Source organism: Mastigoproctus giganteus, chromosome 2, assembly GCF_048544385.1.
Source record: "Mastigoproctus giganteus isolate SK-2022 chromosome 2, ASM4854438v1, whole genome shotgun sequence".
Taxonomy (NCBI): Eukaryota; Metazoa; Arthropoda; class Arachnida; order Uropygi; family Thelyphonidae; genus Mastigoproctus; species Mastigoproctus giganteus.
The window spans coordinates 31,428,255-31,443,753 of record NC_143576.1 but is presented as its reverse complement, the minus strand read 5'-3'; the positions used below and the strand labels follow the sequence as shown (position 1 = coordinate 31,443,753).

Sequence of the window (15,499 nt, the reverse complement as noted above, 5' to 3'; positions counted from 1 at the left end):
CAAATGATGCCTAAGTACAGTGCCTTTCTTTAACAGAATTTACAGGGTATTTTCTTTCAATGAAAATGATATCAGTTAAATAACATCAAAACTGTGTCAACTGTTGTTCTTACCCATGTTTTCCAAAAATAGAAACCGTAGTTCCTCCAACTGGAATAGCCTTGTGCGGACTGTACACATCCCACACAGTAAGAGCAAGGACTGCATTACGGGGAATATCACTAAATTTTAAGGGCAAGTTCAACCATTCATTCCAACTAAAAAAAAAAAAAAAATGACTAAAGTAAAGAAAGTCCTTTACAGACAACCTGAAAATAATAGTGAAGGTTAAGAAATTTACATTGGGCATTACAAACTCTTAATGGATCTCTTTTGACACTAAAGTCATAACTTAAGAACAAGTTAATATTGAATATTATATACTTTTCACTATATAAATTCTGATTTTTTAAATTATATCTATGTAACTAATTTTCAAACAAATATCAGCATTCTACAGTAAAGCATAAAGCAGTTTTATGCTTTACTAATAAAACAAAACATAAAATGAATGCTCATACCAATACATAAGAAATCACATCAGCTCAATACATTTAATAAAAGAAACAAATCAAAAAAATGAAATAAAAGTCAGTCCATTACTTAAAACAAAGTTAAGCCTAGATGAGAAAATTTTTCACAAATTCAGATAACAAAAAAAAACAAAAAAAAAACACATACCTGAATTATAAAAGTGATATCAAATGATCAAGTCTGGCTCTTAAAACGTTGCATTATAATAAAAGAACAGTCAATGAAACATTTCAACGCTAACCTCATATCTGCCATAATGTGGCCTCGACAATCCCCCCCCCACACACATACACACTACTTGGACTCCCTCCAGTCACTATCTGACAGAGTAGAGGCAGAAAGATTAAACCAAGGGCTCACATCTGGTGAGTATGGGCTTGGCACACCCAGAGTCCTGAGCTGAATATCATCATTCTTCTCTTTCTTGGTGATTTCCTTTACTTTTGACTGACTCTCTCTCTCTCTCAGAAATTTTTTTTTAGCTGGTGCACCATAAGCCTCAGGCTTCCTTGCACTTTATGGCTAGTAATAATAATAAATCAAAGATTTCATTAAAATTCATTTAAGCAAATAGATAGGAAGCTTGCTTCTGCAATCAGATGGAATATTTAGCTTACAACAAATATGAAAATAGCTTTCATCCTCCTAATTTAAATCCAGATAATGAGGAGGTATTAAAGGTCACACATCATCACTGGGATGGATGGCACTTTTAAAATTTTGGGTATGTGCTTTTTAGATGAATTCGTATTTAATTTAGATTTGATTTTATATTCTAATTATTTTTTAGTAGATACTTTACAATCCAAATTGCAAACAAGGTTTCTGTTTAAAATTCATAGCAACAGTCTGTAGTTTAATGTTTTCCCCTTCCCTTATCTGTTACATCCCATTTTGACTGGCATATTCTCATCAGTTTATTATTTAGTATTTTCTTCTTTTACATAACTGACAAACTATAGAACTATCCAAGGAGAATCTAACACAGAACAGGTGAAATGAAATATCCAGAAGATCTGAAGGAGCCTTTCTGCAATTGCCTGCAAGACCTCCACAGAAACTGTATAAGAAGCCCAGGTGTTATATTATTATTTAGTTTTTAGGAGCATTAGCAACTAAGGCCATATTGCTCCGGGATATGTGGTGGTCATTCCCTGAGCTTTCCGCATCCTCCGTATTTGGTGGTGACGGGCTCGAACCCCAGTCTAATCAAGAAGCGTGTGTTACGCACTGCTGCTGCTCCTTCCCACCTGGCTACGGAGGTGCCAAGCCCAGGTGTAACAGAAGAGCAAGCCTCTGAGCAACAAAACAAACTTTTTAATAATGAAATTTGCAATTCTTTTACACCAAGCCCTGAATCATATTGAGTATAGGGACAAAAAGATTTGAATAACAGACCGAGTACTCCACTTAATAACTCTAGAGCTTGGCATACAAAAACATTTTGTAAAATTTTAGTATGCATAGATGCTCAGTTAAAAATAAGCAATCTTTTAAGACACAACCCCAATATTTCACTTTGGTCACATGCCCTCAGTAAAACTCCAGAGAGCCTTTTACTGGTAGCCTATTCCAGCTAACCTTACCCTTCAGCAGCATGTTCACTGCCTTAGACCTTGACAACTTTCCAGTTATGACTGAAACTTGTGGGTTGGTCATTACAGGCTAGCAAAACTTTTGGGAAATTATTCAATGCTTTCTACAGCAGCATGCAAGAGATGCAACAAGAGGGAGTAATGCTCTTGATCTGATTATCAGCAGTGATTATTTATATAATAGGAATCTATGCATAAAAGAATCACTAGGTGGTAGTGATCACAGTGTGTTGATGTGGCATTTACTTAAAGATGTAACTACCATCAAGGGTAAAGGGAAGGGCTTTTACTTTCTTAAAGATAACTACAGTGGTCTCAGATAGTTTTTAAATTTTATACAGTGGAACTAACTAATGATTTTACCATCAGCAAAATCTAAATCTGAAGCATTCAAGGAATTAATCATAGGAGCTACTAGGCTTTTCATAACAACTAAGAAATACTCTTCAAGATATAAGCCTAAATGGATGTCAGATGAACTGATGAGACTCGTGACAAAGAAGAAAAATGCATGGGATGCTGCTGTTGTTATTTTGGTTTTTAGGAGCATTAGCAACTAAGGCCATAATGCTCCCGGGATATGCGGTGGTCATTCCCTGACCTTTCTGCATCCTCCGCATTTGGTGCATGGGATGCATATAAATTATCAAGAGACAGAGAAACCTAGGGTATATAAGCTAGTCTGTAATCAAGTCATAAAGGAGGACAGGCAAGAGAAGGCAGATTACGAGAAATCTTTGGCAAAGGATGCAAAGAGAAAAAGCAAAACCTTCTTCACTTATGTAAACACTAGAAGGAAAGAGATGAATCAAATTCACACAGTCGGTTCAACTGCTGATAATCTTGCTCAGGTTACTGACAAACTGAATGAGTATTTTGCATCTATATTCACACAAGGTATTCTTTTGAGAAGGGAATGCAAGAAGTTTATCATGCTCTAACAGGGAGAAAAATTAATTTGTAATAACTTACAGGAAACTGGAAGAGAAATTGTTGAAGTTAAACATAAGGCACCTGTGGTGGATGGGATCTCTCCAGTTATATTAAGGGGGGGACAGTGAAGAAAGCAAACAAACCATTAGCCATAATTATGACAACATCCTTTAATTCAGGGGAGGTTCCTGTGGACTGGAGATGTAAGAATGTCTCCACAGTTCACAAAGCTTCAAAGGGCAATGCAAGTAATTACAGCCCTGTTAGCTTAACTTTTTTTTTTTTTTTTTTTTTGGTTGTTGGCACATCAGCTTCTGTGGCCATAATGCACCTCCCAAGATTTTTGCCTTTTACTGTGATCCAAGTCCGAGGCGGGATTCGAACCCGCGACCTTTGGGTTGCCAGGCAGGCACTTTACCCACCTGGCTAGCCCAGTCGGCATTAGCTTAACTCTTGTTCCAGAGAAAATAATGGAATCACTGGAAAAAGAAATATAGGATCATGTAGACAAGCCAGCAATTATACTGCAAACACATCGTGGGTTTGTTAAGGGGAAATCTTGTTTGACAATTTAATTAGTTACTAAGATGTGCTCACAAAGACACAGCTCACAAAGACAACAAAGACTTTTTTAATGAAACACTTTCCCACTATTCTATTTCTTAAAAAACTCCCCCCCCCCTCCTCCTCCTAGCTTGGGCTGAGGCTCTTTGGATTCTCTCTCTTTTTTTTTTTTAATTAGATCAAAAATGGCTCTTCACTCAAAAAAGGTTGCTGATCCCTGCTATAAGGCAATGGTCAGGTCATATCTCGAGTGATGCATATTGGTCTGAAGGCCTCATTTTAGGAAGGATGTAGAGTTGCTGGAACAAGTACAAAGAAGGTCAGCGAGATTGTTGAGGGAACAAAGGGTGCTTTTAGCAAGAAAGGTTTCAGTTCTGCAAATTGTACATCTAGAGGCTAGGCACCTGAAAGGTGATATGATTGAGGTGTTAAAGGCTTTGAATAGATTGAGCAAGCTCAATGCTGATGAGATTCTTCCTCTTGCTCATACCACACACACACACACATGAGAAGTCACATACTGAAATTGAGGAAGGACGTTTGCATAATAGATGTGCAGAAGTCTGTCTTTAGTCAACAAGTGGTTGATTGTTGGAACAAATTTCCATCTGTTGTTGGGGAAGTTGACAGTTTAAATAAAATTCAAAGTATAAGCTTGCTTTCTTGCAAATATTTGCCAATGCTAATTCAAGCTTGTTTAATTTACTTCACACAACTACAGATGCTCTATTCTGAATTTATCACCTAGCCACATCCTTGCTAATATGGGGCTTCCAAACCTGTATGCAGTACTCAAGATATATCCTAACCATTGGACATAATCACTTCTTTGTCCCAGCTGAAAAATTCCCGAATTTCATTGATAGAATTCCATGAACTGTTCTAGCAACCTGGGGGCATTGTTCAGAGAACTTCATGCGAGACTGTACAATTACCCTCATTCTCCCCCCCCATTTACAAGTACCTTCAATGCAGTACTATTCAATTGGTATACAATCCTGGAATTATCACTACACAAATACAGCATGCTTTTACAACATTAAACAACGTTTTACAATGTTAAAATTCCACCGCCACTTTATAGCCCATCTACCTAATTTAGCCAGGTCTTGTTGGGTATCATAACCTAATTTATTGTCATTAACCACTAGGGTTTATATAAAAAACGACTTTTGAATTCCAGTATTTCAAAAAAAAAAAAAAAAAAAAAAACGTTAAACCGGTTTTCGAATTTTTACAAAAAAAAAAAAAAAAAATATATATATATACACACACACAGGGCGTCTCAAAAATATTGGTACAAACGTTTAGGGGAGGTAGGTAACATCTAAAGGAATGTGAATCGCATTGGAACCCATAACCGGAAACTTCACAGGGAAAGTAGTAGCAGAGGCACAAGAAGCAGAAATGACACAAGACAGTAATTAGTGGAAAACATTTATTTGACATGATATTAACAATGGAGTATGAGATGGATGCATTTCATGATGTTACAACAGATGCTCGAAGGTTCCACCATGAGACACGATGATGCATGACACCGACACAGCATAGATTGGCAGACACGGTCGAACACACCTGGAGTTTCTTTGACAGTAGCAGCAGCGCAGACGAGTCTCGCCACGAGATCCATTTCTGTCTCCACAGGCGACTCATACACGATAGATTTGAAGGCCCCCCACAGAAAGAAATCAAGGCTCGATAAATCAGGTGAACGCGGGGGCCAGGCTACGGGTCCACCACGGCCAATCCATCGACGCCCAAAACACCTGTTCAAATGGTCACGAACACACCTTCCATAATGGGCAGGCGCCCAGTCATGTTGAAACCAAATGTTGCATCTCACATTTGCTGGAACATCGTCAAGTAACCCTGGTAGAACTTGTTCAAGAAAGATCCGATATTTAGCAGAGTTCATGCGGGATGGTAACAGGTATGGGCCGACTAAGCTGTCACCGACAATACCTGCCCACACATTTATTGCAAAGCGATGTTGTGCCACATGGGGGCACACACCATGTGGGTTGTCGTGAGCCCACACATGAGCATTGTGCCGATTGAATAAGCCTTCCCGAGTGAAATAAGCCTCATCCGTGAACAAAACATAGGATGGAAAATTCAAGTCTCAAACACTTTCTTGGAGAAACCACTGCACAAAAGCCACACATGCAGGATGATCTTGGGGGGCAGTAACTGAACCCTTTGGAGATGAAAGGGGTGTAAGGAATCGTCGTGCCAGACACGCTGTACAATGCAACAAGACACTCCTAAGGCAGAGGCAACGGCACATGTGCTGGTAGTAGGATTATTCTGGACGGCATTCAAAACACTTTCTTCCATGGCAGAAGTTTGCGTCGAACGTGGTCTGCCCGCACTACTCCTGTTACCTCTAAATGACCCATAATCGCACAAATTTTGATGCACACGCCCAAACAAATGGTGATCCGGTACATGTCTGTCTGGGATGCGTTCTCCATAAATTCATTGAGCGGCTCGTCCATTGCCCTCTGCTAATCCATACACTAGGTGCATGTCTGCCAGCTCACAGTTGGTATATCGATGCATGCTCTTCATGCGGCGACTACTGCTTGAATAAGTAAACCAGAAATTTTCCCTCTCGCGAACTGATGAACAGCGCGGCGTGTACCGACTTACGGTGACGTTTCCAGTTATGGGTTCCTATGCGATTCACATTCCTTTAAATGTTACCTACCTCCCCTAAACGTTTGTACCAATATTTTTGAGACACCTTGTATATAATTAAAACAATAAAAAAATTTATACTTATTTTAAAATTTTTCAGTTTATTTAATATTTATGGAACTACAAAAATATAACAAAATGAAATATACTCTAAACAAAACCAAATAAATTTTAAAAAATTAAAATAACTAAAATCCGTACAATCTTTCAATTTATCTAATATTTATGGAACTACAAAAATATAACAAAATAAAATATACTCCACACAAAACCAAATAAAAAAACTAAAATAACTAAAATCCGTACAAAATATAAATTATAAATTTTTATTTCATTTAGTATTTTTCTTCAGGAAATATGATTTCAAAAAACAAAATGTCCACTGAATGATTACTTAATCTTGTTCTTATTCTAGATACAAAATTGTCTGAAACAGAAAATACTCTCTCACTGGCTACTGAACTTGGTTTTGTCATTTTCAGGGCATTAAATAATAAATCTAAATTCTTTGTTTTTTTATTGGTTGCCTCAAATACTGAAAATTTGGCCTTCAGTGCCTTCGGATCTGATATTATTTCTTCAGGTTCCTCAAGAAACCTATGAATTGATTTTTCCTATGGCTTCTTTTAGAGCATTGCCCTGATTAATAGTTTCTCCGTCGCCGATATATTCATCATCGGAATCTGTTTCCATACAAGAATTGATATATTCTAGACAATATTTTTCAAGATAACTTAATAATATCGAATTTTGAAACTAGTGGAAATACACTAGATTTCTTTGTTGAAATGGGTTTAGTGTCAAACAACGTTAACTGCAAAATTACATTTTTTTTTTGGGATAACTTTAGTTTTACTTGCACAAATAACAAGGTATATCGTGTTATAGAGCTGTTTCTCTCTCTGATTAGTACTTTTACAAGTTAGCTTGAGCTGTAAGTACATTTCCGGTAAAACAAGAAAATGTCAAATGATATCGATAGTTCAATTGTTGATGATTCTGCTCAGCTAGCTGACAAACAATGAGTATTTTGAATCTACATTTACATGAGGAGTTATTCAGGAATGGGAATGCCAGAGGTTTATTAAACTCTGGCAGAAAGCTAAATTATTTAGTAATAACTGAAAGCAAAGTGGAGGAGAAATTGTTAAAGTTAAACATAAGAAAGGCATCTCGGGTAGATGGTATCTATCCAGTTATATTAAAGGAGGCAGCAAAGGAAGTAAGCAAACCTTTAGCTATAATTAAGAGAGCTTCCTTGGACTCAGGTGAGGTCCCCATGGCTTGGAGATGTGAAAATGTGACCCCAATTCACAAAGGAGAATCAAAGAGTGACAGAAGTAATTACAGACCTCTTAGTTTAACTTCTGTTCCAGGAAAATTAATGGAGGCACTGGTTAAAGAAGCACTGCAGGATCACCTAAACAAGACTTCAGTTACAGTTCAGACACAGCATGGGTTTGTTAAGGGGAAGTCTTGTCTGACCAATTTGATTGGATACTATGATGTGGTCACAAAAGAACTGGATACAAAAAATAATTTTGATATCATATCAAAAAAGTTTTTGATACTGTCACACATGGAAGCCTACTGTACAAATTAGAACAGTATGGTATTAAGGGTAAATTGCTGGTATGGATACAGGGAAGGTTGAGTGGGAGAAGAGAGTGGTAATCGATGGACACTGCTCTTCGTGGACTAATGTTATTTCCCAGAGTTCAGTGTTCGGTCCATTGTTATTTTCTGTATTTATTAATGATATTGATGAGGGTATATATCAGGCTAAATGTATAAGTTAATGTTGTTAATGACAGTACGCTACATGCAACAGGATCTAGAATAGTTGAGCAGATGGGCTGAGATGTGGCAACTGAAGTTTAACATTGACAAATGTAAAGTACTGCATATGGGAAGCAGTAACCCCAGAGTAGCGTATCAACTGTGTGGTACTACACTGACAGTGGTAGAGAGTGAAGAGGACCTGGGGGTAATTGTGCAGGTAGACATGAAGTTTTCTGAGCAGTGCAGATGGTCTGCAAGAGTAGCTCATGGTCTTGTCAATGATATACAGGAATTTTTCTAGCAGGGATAAGGAGGTGATTAGCTCCTTGTATAAGGCAATGGTCAGGCCAAACCTTCAGTACAATATATATACAAATCTGGAGGCCTCATTTTAAGAATGATGTAGAGCTGCTAGAATGAGTACAAAGGGCAACAAGATTAATGAATAGAAGAAAGGGTTGCTCTTATGAAGAAAGGCTTAAGTTTTGCAAATTACAGTGTCTGGAGACTAAGCACCTGTGAGGTGATCTGATAGAGGTATATATTAGGCCTTGAATGGTTTGAGAAAGCTCAATGCTGATGGAATTCCTCCTCTTGCCCAGATTAATCACCTGAGGGGAAATAAATTCAAATTGAGGAAAGACAGTTGTAGGATAAATGAATGGAAATTTTGCCTTTAGCCAGCGGGTGGTTGATTGTTGGAACAAACTTTCATCTGTCATTGTAGAATTTGATAGCTTAAATAAATTCAAGGCAGAACTAGACAAACATTTGGGGCGAATGGCTTGGTGAAATGGGAAGGGTTTTTTTTTGTTTTTTTTTTGGCTGATGCTGTATAAGCTTGCTTTCTTGCATCATATGCCTCTACTAATGCTAATTAATTTTCCTTGGTTAACTGCAAAACATTAACTACAAAATGATTTTGTTGTTAATGTTGTCAGTCGCTAAACCCTCGAATTATGATCAAGAGGTTAAGTGGTATGGTGATTAACTGTGGTCTTTTTGTGGAGTTGCTGTAGTGGGGCATGATATTGCCAAGAATCTTTGTGTGCTATCACTGTAGAGTGCGAGGATCTTAGGTGTGAAGTCAGTGTTCTCATGGGCTTACATAAGGGCTTGAGAAACACGGTTAATACCCTCAAAGAAATTTAAAAAGCTGAGACCCTTACGAATTATTAATATATATCATAAACCACTCTCATACCATGTGGAGTTACTAATATATTTTATTTAAGCATTAGCCTAATCTAATATACATTGGGTAACATTTCAGGTATCCAATGTATATTAGATTAGGCTAATGCTTAAATAAAATATATTAGTAACTCCACGTGTATGAGAGTGGTTTATGATATATATTAATAATTCGTAATGAATAATAACCACATAAGGTGAGACCCTTCAAGCACTCATCTGCCCAGCACAATGCCAGAGACAATGCTCATGTAACCCAAGACAAAATCTTCCATGACAAAGTGAGCTGGTCCCACAGGAGATAGCTATGTCCGTGACTATTATCAATGAAAGAGGAAATATGCTTTGTTAAAAGGAAAGGTGGAATATGACCAGGGTATGTCAAACTGAAGAAAAATTTGATGATCATATACATCATCAGCCTGGTACAGTAGCTATAGTCTTAAAGCTCAAAAAGTGATATTGTTGGACATATTGGTACTAATGATATTAGGAGTAGGAGATCTGAGAATTTAAGTTAACAAGTACAGAGCAATGTTGAGAAAAAGTCACAAGTTAGGACTGAATTAAAAGTATCTGTAATTCTGCCCAGATATGAGAAGAGGGATTAAATAGACTATAGACATACTGTGCAAGATTTGTGGATTAAAATTTTTCATAGCATGGTCTATGCTTGTTAAAAGCAAGACTACTTTTATATTGAATAGATACATTTAAATATAAAGGGGCTGGTTGGTTGGTTGGTTCTTGGCACATTAGCAGCTAAGGCTATAATGCACTACAACCAGGTGATATATAAAAATTTTTGTTTCACTGACCTAATTACTTAGGTCACCATGTCAAAATATAAAATAACAAAGGTATAGAATGCAAAAAGATAAATCAATAAAGAAATAACAATAACAAGTAAATATTAAATACAAGTAAAAACCTTTATTGATTTATAAAAGCTAAAAATAGCAGACACATGGTCATTGTCAGATAAAATCTGACTGAGTGTATACGGCTCAGTCAGATGATTAAAAGCGGTAAAACGGATATTGCTAAAATCTGGACAGTCAACTAAAATGTGTCTTATTGTTAAAATTGTGCCACAGGACTCACACATAGGGGGGTCAACAGCCCTCAGCAAAAACGAATGAGTCAGATGACTATGTCCTATGTGGGTCCGGGCAAGAACAACTTCCTCCTTACGATTCCTGCACAGACTAGACTGCCACGGTTCAATTACAGGCTTTATACGATATAGTTTATTCCCAGTCTGTCTATTCCACGAATCCTGCCATTGGGAATGTATCTTTTGGTGTATTATTTGCATGTAGTCTGTATAGGGGACTGACAGGCACCGATTATTATTGGGAATTGCTGATTTGGCTGCGGTGTCAGCCAAATCATTTCCCTTAATCCCAATGTGGCTGGGAATCCAGCAGAAGCGGATATCATATTCACGTTCACGGAGGAAGTGAATCTTCTGCTGAATGCAAGACAGAAGTGGATGAGAATTATATCCCACACTTATTAAAGCCTGTAACACGCTGAGAGAGTCGGAATATAAAATGAACCGTTGATATTGGCATTCACTATCGTGATCCAAGGCTAACCCTATAGCGTGCAGCTCTGCAGTAAAAATGCTGCATTCAGATGGAATCTGCTCCGATGTAGTGCTGTCTGTAAAGACAGCAGCAGATCCCACATATGATTCCGACTTCGAGCCATCTGTGTAAACTGGCGCGAAGTCAGAATGTTCAGCTTGGTGTGCTGAATAAAGCTGCAGGTAGACAGACGATGGAGTGTCCGACTTACCCCAATTTCTAAGGGACAAGTCACATGCCGGTACATGAGCGGGTGGAAGGGTTTGCTTTGGTGTTTGGGCAACCTTGTCTACCTTGATATTAAGTTCTTTGAGTAGCTCTTGGAGACGAATACCAAAAGGTCGGTTGGCAGTCTTACGGGTGTTGTACAAATTTTCCCATCGTGGCTCAAAAACGGATGGCCACGTAGGATGGTCTGGCAGGGATTTCAGTTTTAAAGCGTAGTTTAGAGACAACTGCTTACGTCGAAGTGATAACGGTGGTTCGTTTCCTTCGACGTATAAGCTCTGGATTGGAGATGTTCAATATGCTCCAATAGCAGTACGGATCCAGCCAACAGGTACAGGATCCAGCCAACGAAGTATACTGTCTCTGGCCGAATTGTATACCAGGGACCCATAATCTAGTCTGGATCGTACAAGTGCATGGTAGATGCGTAGTAGGGTGCATCGATCCGCACCCCAAGATGTAGAGGAAAGAGAGCGCAGAATATTCAGCCCTCTATAAAGGGGCAAGAATATTAGCAAGGTATTATCATATGAGTGGAGAAACTCCTGGTTTGGGAAGAGAATACACAAACTAATAGTTTAACAACAGCTGCAGGCAGAGGTGAAAATCATTCTTGCACTGCTTCTATTAAAACATGCAGCAGCCTGGAAAGTAAGGTATCTTGGACTTTTGGACTTCAGGGCTTACGGGGATGGGGGTTCTCACGAAACAAGCAAACACACGGACTGTGTTAGGATTACAAAGAGTAAAAAGAATTGCATATATACTTCCATGTAGACTAATGCTAAGAGCATGTTAATTAATTTTATGAATTTAATGCTGGTCAGCTCAGCAAATGTGGATATAGGTTTATCAGAGATATGAATTCAAATTCTGAATCTTTTATATCACTAGGACATAAAAGATTTAGAATTTGAATTTTTTTATGTCCTGGGAGTATAACATGTAAAGAAAGGACAATGGGGGGGGGGGTTATGCTCTTAGTTAAGTGCACAAAATGCAAAGTGGTGCTTCCAGCAAACATGGGTGACCAATTCAGTGTTGAGTAAGTTTAATATGACATAAGAATAGGAAAAACAAAAATTAGCAGTGTGTGTGTGTTTAGGCCTAATGACTGTTATGAATATAACTAACAACTGTAGAGACAAACAGAGTGGCTAAATTAATGTCTTACAATGAGGTATTTTAATTTTTAGGATATTGATTAGAACTTGAGGGCTGGTCACTCACAATAAGCAAGACTTTTATGAATTTATTGGATGATATTTTCTACACCAGCATGTTAGAGAGGCAATGAGAGAAAGCAACACTCTTGACTTGATCACCAATAGCAACTCTTCATACATTAACAATCTGTAGATAAAAGATTCACTAGTTGAGTGATGATGTGGGATTTACTTCAAGATGTAAAGTCTGTCAAAAACAAAGGACTTTTATTTTCGTAAAGATGACTACAATGCAGCGGGACATTCTGATGTTAACAACAGCAAATATTAAATGGGAAATATTTAAGAAAGTAATTTTATAAGCTACTAAGCGTTACATACCAACTAAGAGATAGTGTTCAAAGGACAGATCTAAATGGATGCCAGATGAACTGATCAGATTTGTGACAGAGATATTTAGTCTTGATTGCAGGCTAGATATACTCATCTGCTTTAGACAGACAGAGTATAGAGAGTGAATACAGAAATGACTTGGATATTAACCAACGAGCACCCTGCATTTATCGCTTAGTTGTGGTGAACTATTTCCAGCTTCTTCCTTGTTTGTCATTCAATAATGTACTCTCACTCAGACTTAGAGCATGTAAAGACTTAAAAAGGTTTTAGGCTACAGAAAATTCACTAATCAAACAAGTTAGTGCACAGCATCATGTTAGTTTATAGTAAATCACTGAAGTAGGTGAAATGACATCATTTTTTGTTATATCTCATATTGTGAATGAGATATAACAAAAACCCAGTTATGAACCCCATAGGTGGGTTGTCACTTATTGTAATACCAGGTACCCAGTTATGAGATTCATAACTGGGTTGTCACCTATGGTAACACCAGAGTACCTACCCACCCACCAATTAGAGGCCAAAAAAGCCTTAAAACAGTGCCATCTGTATGGTGGTATCTGCCAAGAATAAATAACATTCTCCACTGGTGAAGTGCTGTTTATTTGAGATAGTGCACAGAGAAATTCATTGTAAAGGCATTCACAATATGATATATAACAAAAATGATGCCATTTCACCTATTTTGGTGATTAACTATGAACTAACATGATGCTGTGCACTAACTTGTTTGATTCCGGTTATTTGGGCCACCGGTTAATCGGGGCAGCCGTTTATTTGGGGCAAATCTTAAAAAACAGAACCCAATCGAGAAAATAGCCAGGGTTTACTTCGCTTAATTGGGACAAAATGCCGTTTAATCGGGGCAGGAGACCTCAGTACTGGCGATTACCCTGCGATTGTCTCCGACCGTACCACGTAGTTCGGTCAGATTTCTGGAGGTCACAACCATAAAACAATAAAAACAATTAGCAGTCACCTGTTTATTGGGCTTTTGTGTTAGTGAAATCTATCATAAACGGACAGTAAACTCGATCTTACTGAATTTGCGATAATACCGACAGCTGGAATTCTGTGGGTTATTATGGTGAAATGTGTTTACACTTCCATGGAATCTTCAATCATATAAAAAAATTAATTTTCAGAATCTTCTCTTCATTCCTATTTTTAAAGCATTGTAACTCGTTACTCCGTTCTCACTTGAGGCGCATGTTGTGTTACTTGCAATTTATGTGTGCCGTGTTTTTTGTTATTGATTGCTTATCTTTTTACTGTTTTAAATTTTAACCCCCACCCACAAATGTCAGTGAACAGAAATGTCAACTAGTTTAGTTAGTATGTACATATTCCGAGTTTCACGTATATTCTTCCAAATTTCACGCATCATTTAATTTTTTAATTGGTAAGGTAATAAAGAGTAAATTTGTGCTTAATATCCTATTTTCGCTAATTAGAATCGCTGTTTAATTGAATTAAAATTCAATTCACGAACGTGATCACAATGACCGGCGCTTTATACACATCGTATTGTGAACGGTACTTTACTGTGGTGAGTTCGTCGTAACGTGATTTGATTGTACAATGAACTAATTGTAAAGGGGGGGGGGGATAAATTGTATTTTTAACTATTTACGTGAAACTTCGGATAATTGGGGCAGCCACTTAATCGGGCCAAAATGCACTAGTCCCGATGTGCCCCAAATAACCGGAATCGACTGTATATATATAATAATTTTATTCTTTATATAAAGGTACTAAAAAAAAGCATCAATTATAGATTACATAAAAAGATACTATACACCTTTTTATAATGAAATAAATATATAAATTAAAAAATAATAGTAAGTTTAAGTAACTTAAACCCAAATAACGTGGCACTCCTGGAATGTTGTTGTGGCACCCAGGTTGAAAATCACTGGTTTAATATGTATACACACATTATTTTAAATTTGCGTAATTTAAACATGCATAAAGTAAGAAGTCACTGTACTTGTATCCACAAGCCTGTTGTACCATCTGCATCATGTATTAGTGAATGTAATGGTATGATTCCACATTGTTCCATTGATACATTGTTCTGAGTGGTTGATTTGTATACATTGTTCTGAGCAATTGAATTTGCACACATTGTTCTGATCAACTGACTGATATTTATTTTTGCGTGCACATGTGTGTGTTGATAAACTATAATTAGTATTATACTTATAGTGCAAGGAAGTCAGACTTTTGCTGCACTAGACAAAAATAATAATAATAATTAATCAAAAAATAATAAAATAAATAAACTTAAAATCTCTAACTGCTACCTATATACAAATATAAATTAACTATAATCTCTACCAAAGTGCATTATCATCACAGCTCTGGTGCAACATTTTTATGAAACTATAATTTTAGTCTTTCCCTTTTGTCCCAACCCACCTTTATGCCCCCAGTGTTCGGGGCTCCTCTCCTGCAGCTGCACCATTAGATGACACTATGCTATTACATTGTACTACCATGTAAATGAACCAGTTTGATTTTTATATAAAGGCCCTTACTACCATAAAATGCCATAAAAATCCCTTACTGCCATATCTCACTGTTAATTGGAAAGGATCATGAGAGAATATATCATTTGAATACCAAAACAAAAACTTAAATGAATTAAAAGATTCAAATTTTCATAAAAAGGCAGCATACAAGTGAAATTCTCCAACCCACCTGCTCCACATCTTGCTGTAAACAAATCAAAATTGGATATAAAAGGTTATATCATTCATGCTGCTGC

The 15,499-nt window shown here is 37.2% G+C and overlaps 1 protein-coding gene across 4 annotated transcripts in view; it reads right to left on the bottom strand.

Moving 5' to 3' along the window:
• Pi3K59F (phosphatidylinositol 3-kinase 59F) overlaps window positions 1-15,499 on the bottom strand; it is a 349,960-nt gene that overhangs the window by 309,355 nt on the left and 25,106 nt on the right. For all 4 annotated transcript variants that reach the window (XR_016547875.1, XM_090388562.1, XM_090388556.1 and 1 more), the window contains exon 3: window positions 114-257. Coding sequence is in view for 3 of the 4 variants with exons in the window: in XM_090388562.1 (XP_090244688.1) it covers window positions 114-257 (144 nt within the window). In the remaining variant the exon portion in view is untranslated. The remainder of the gene's footprint in view (window positions 1-113; window positions 258-15,499) is intronic.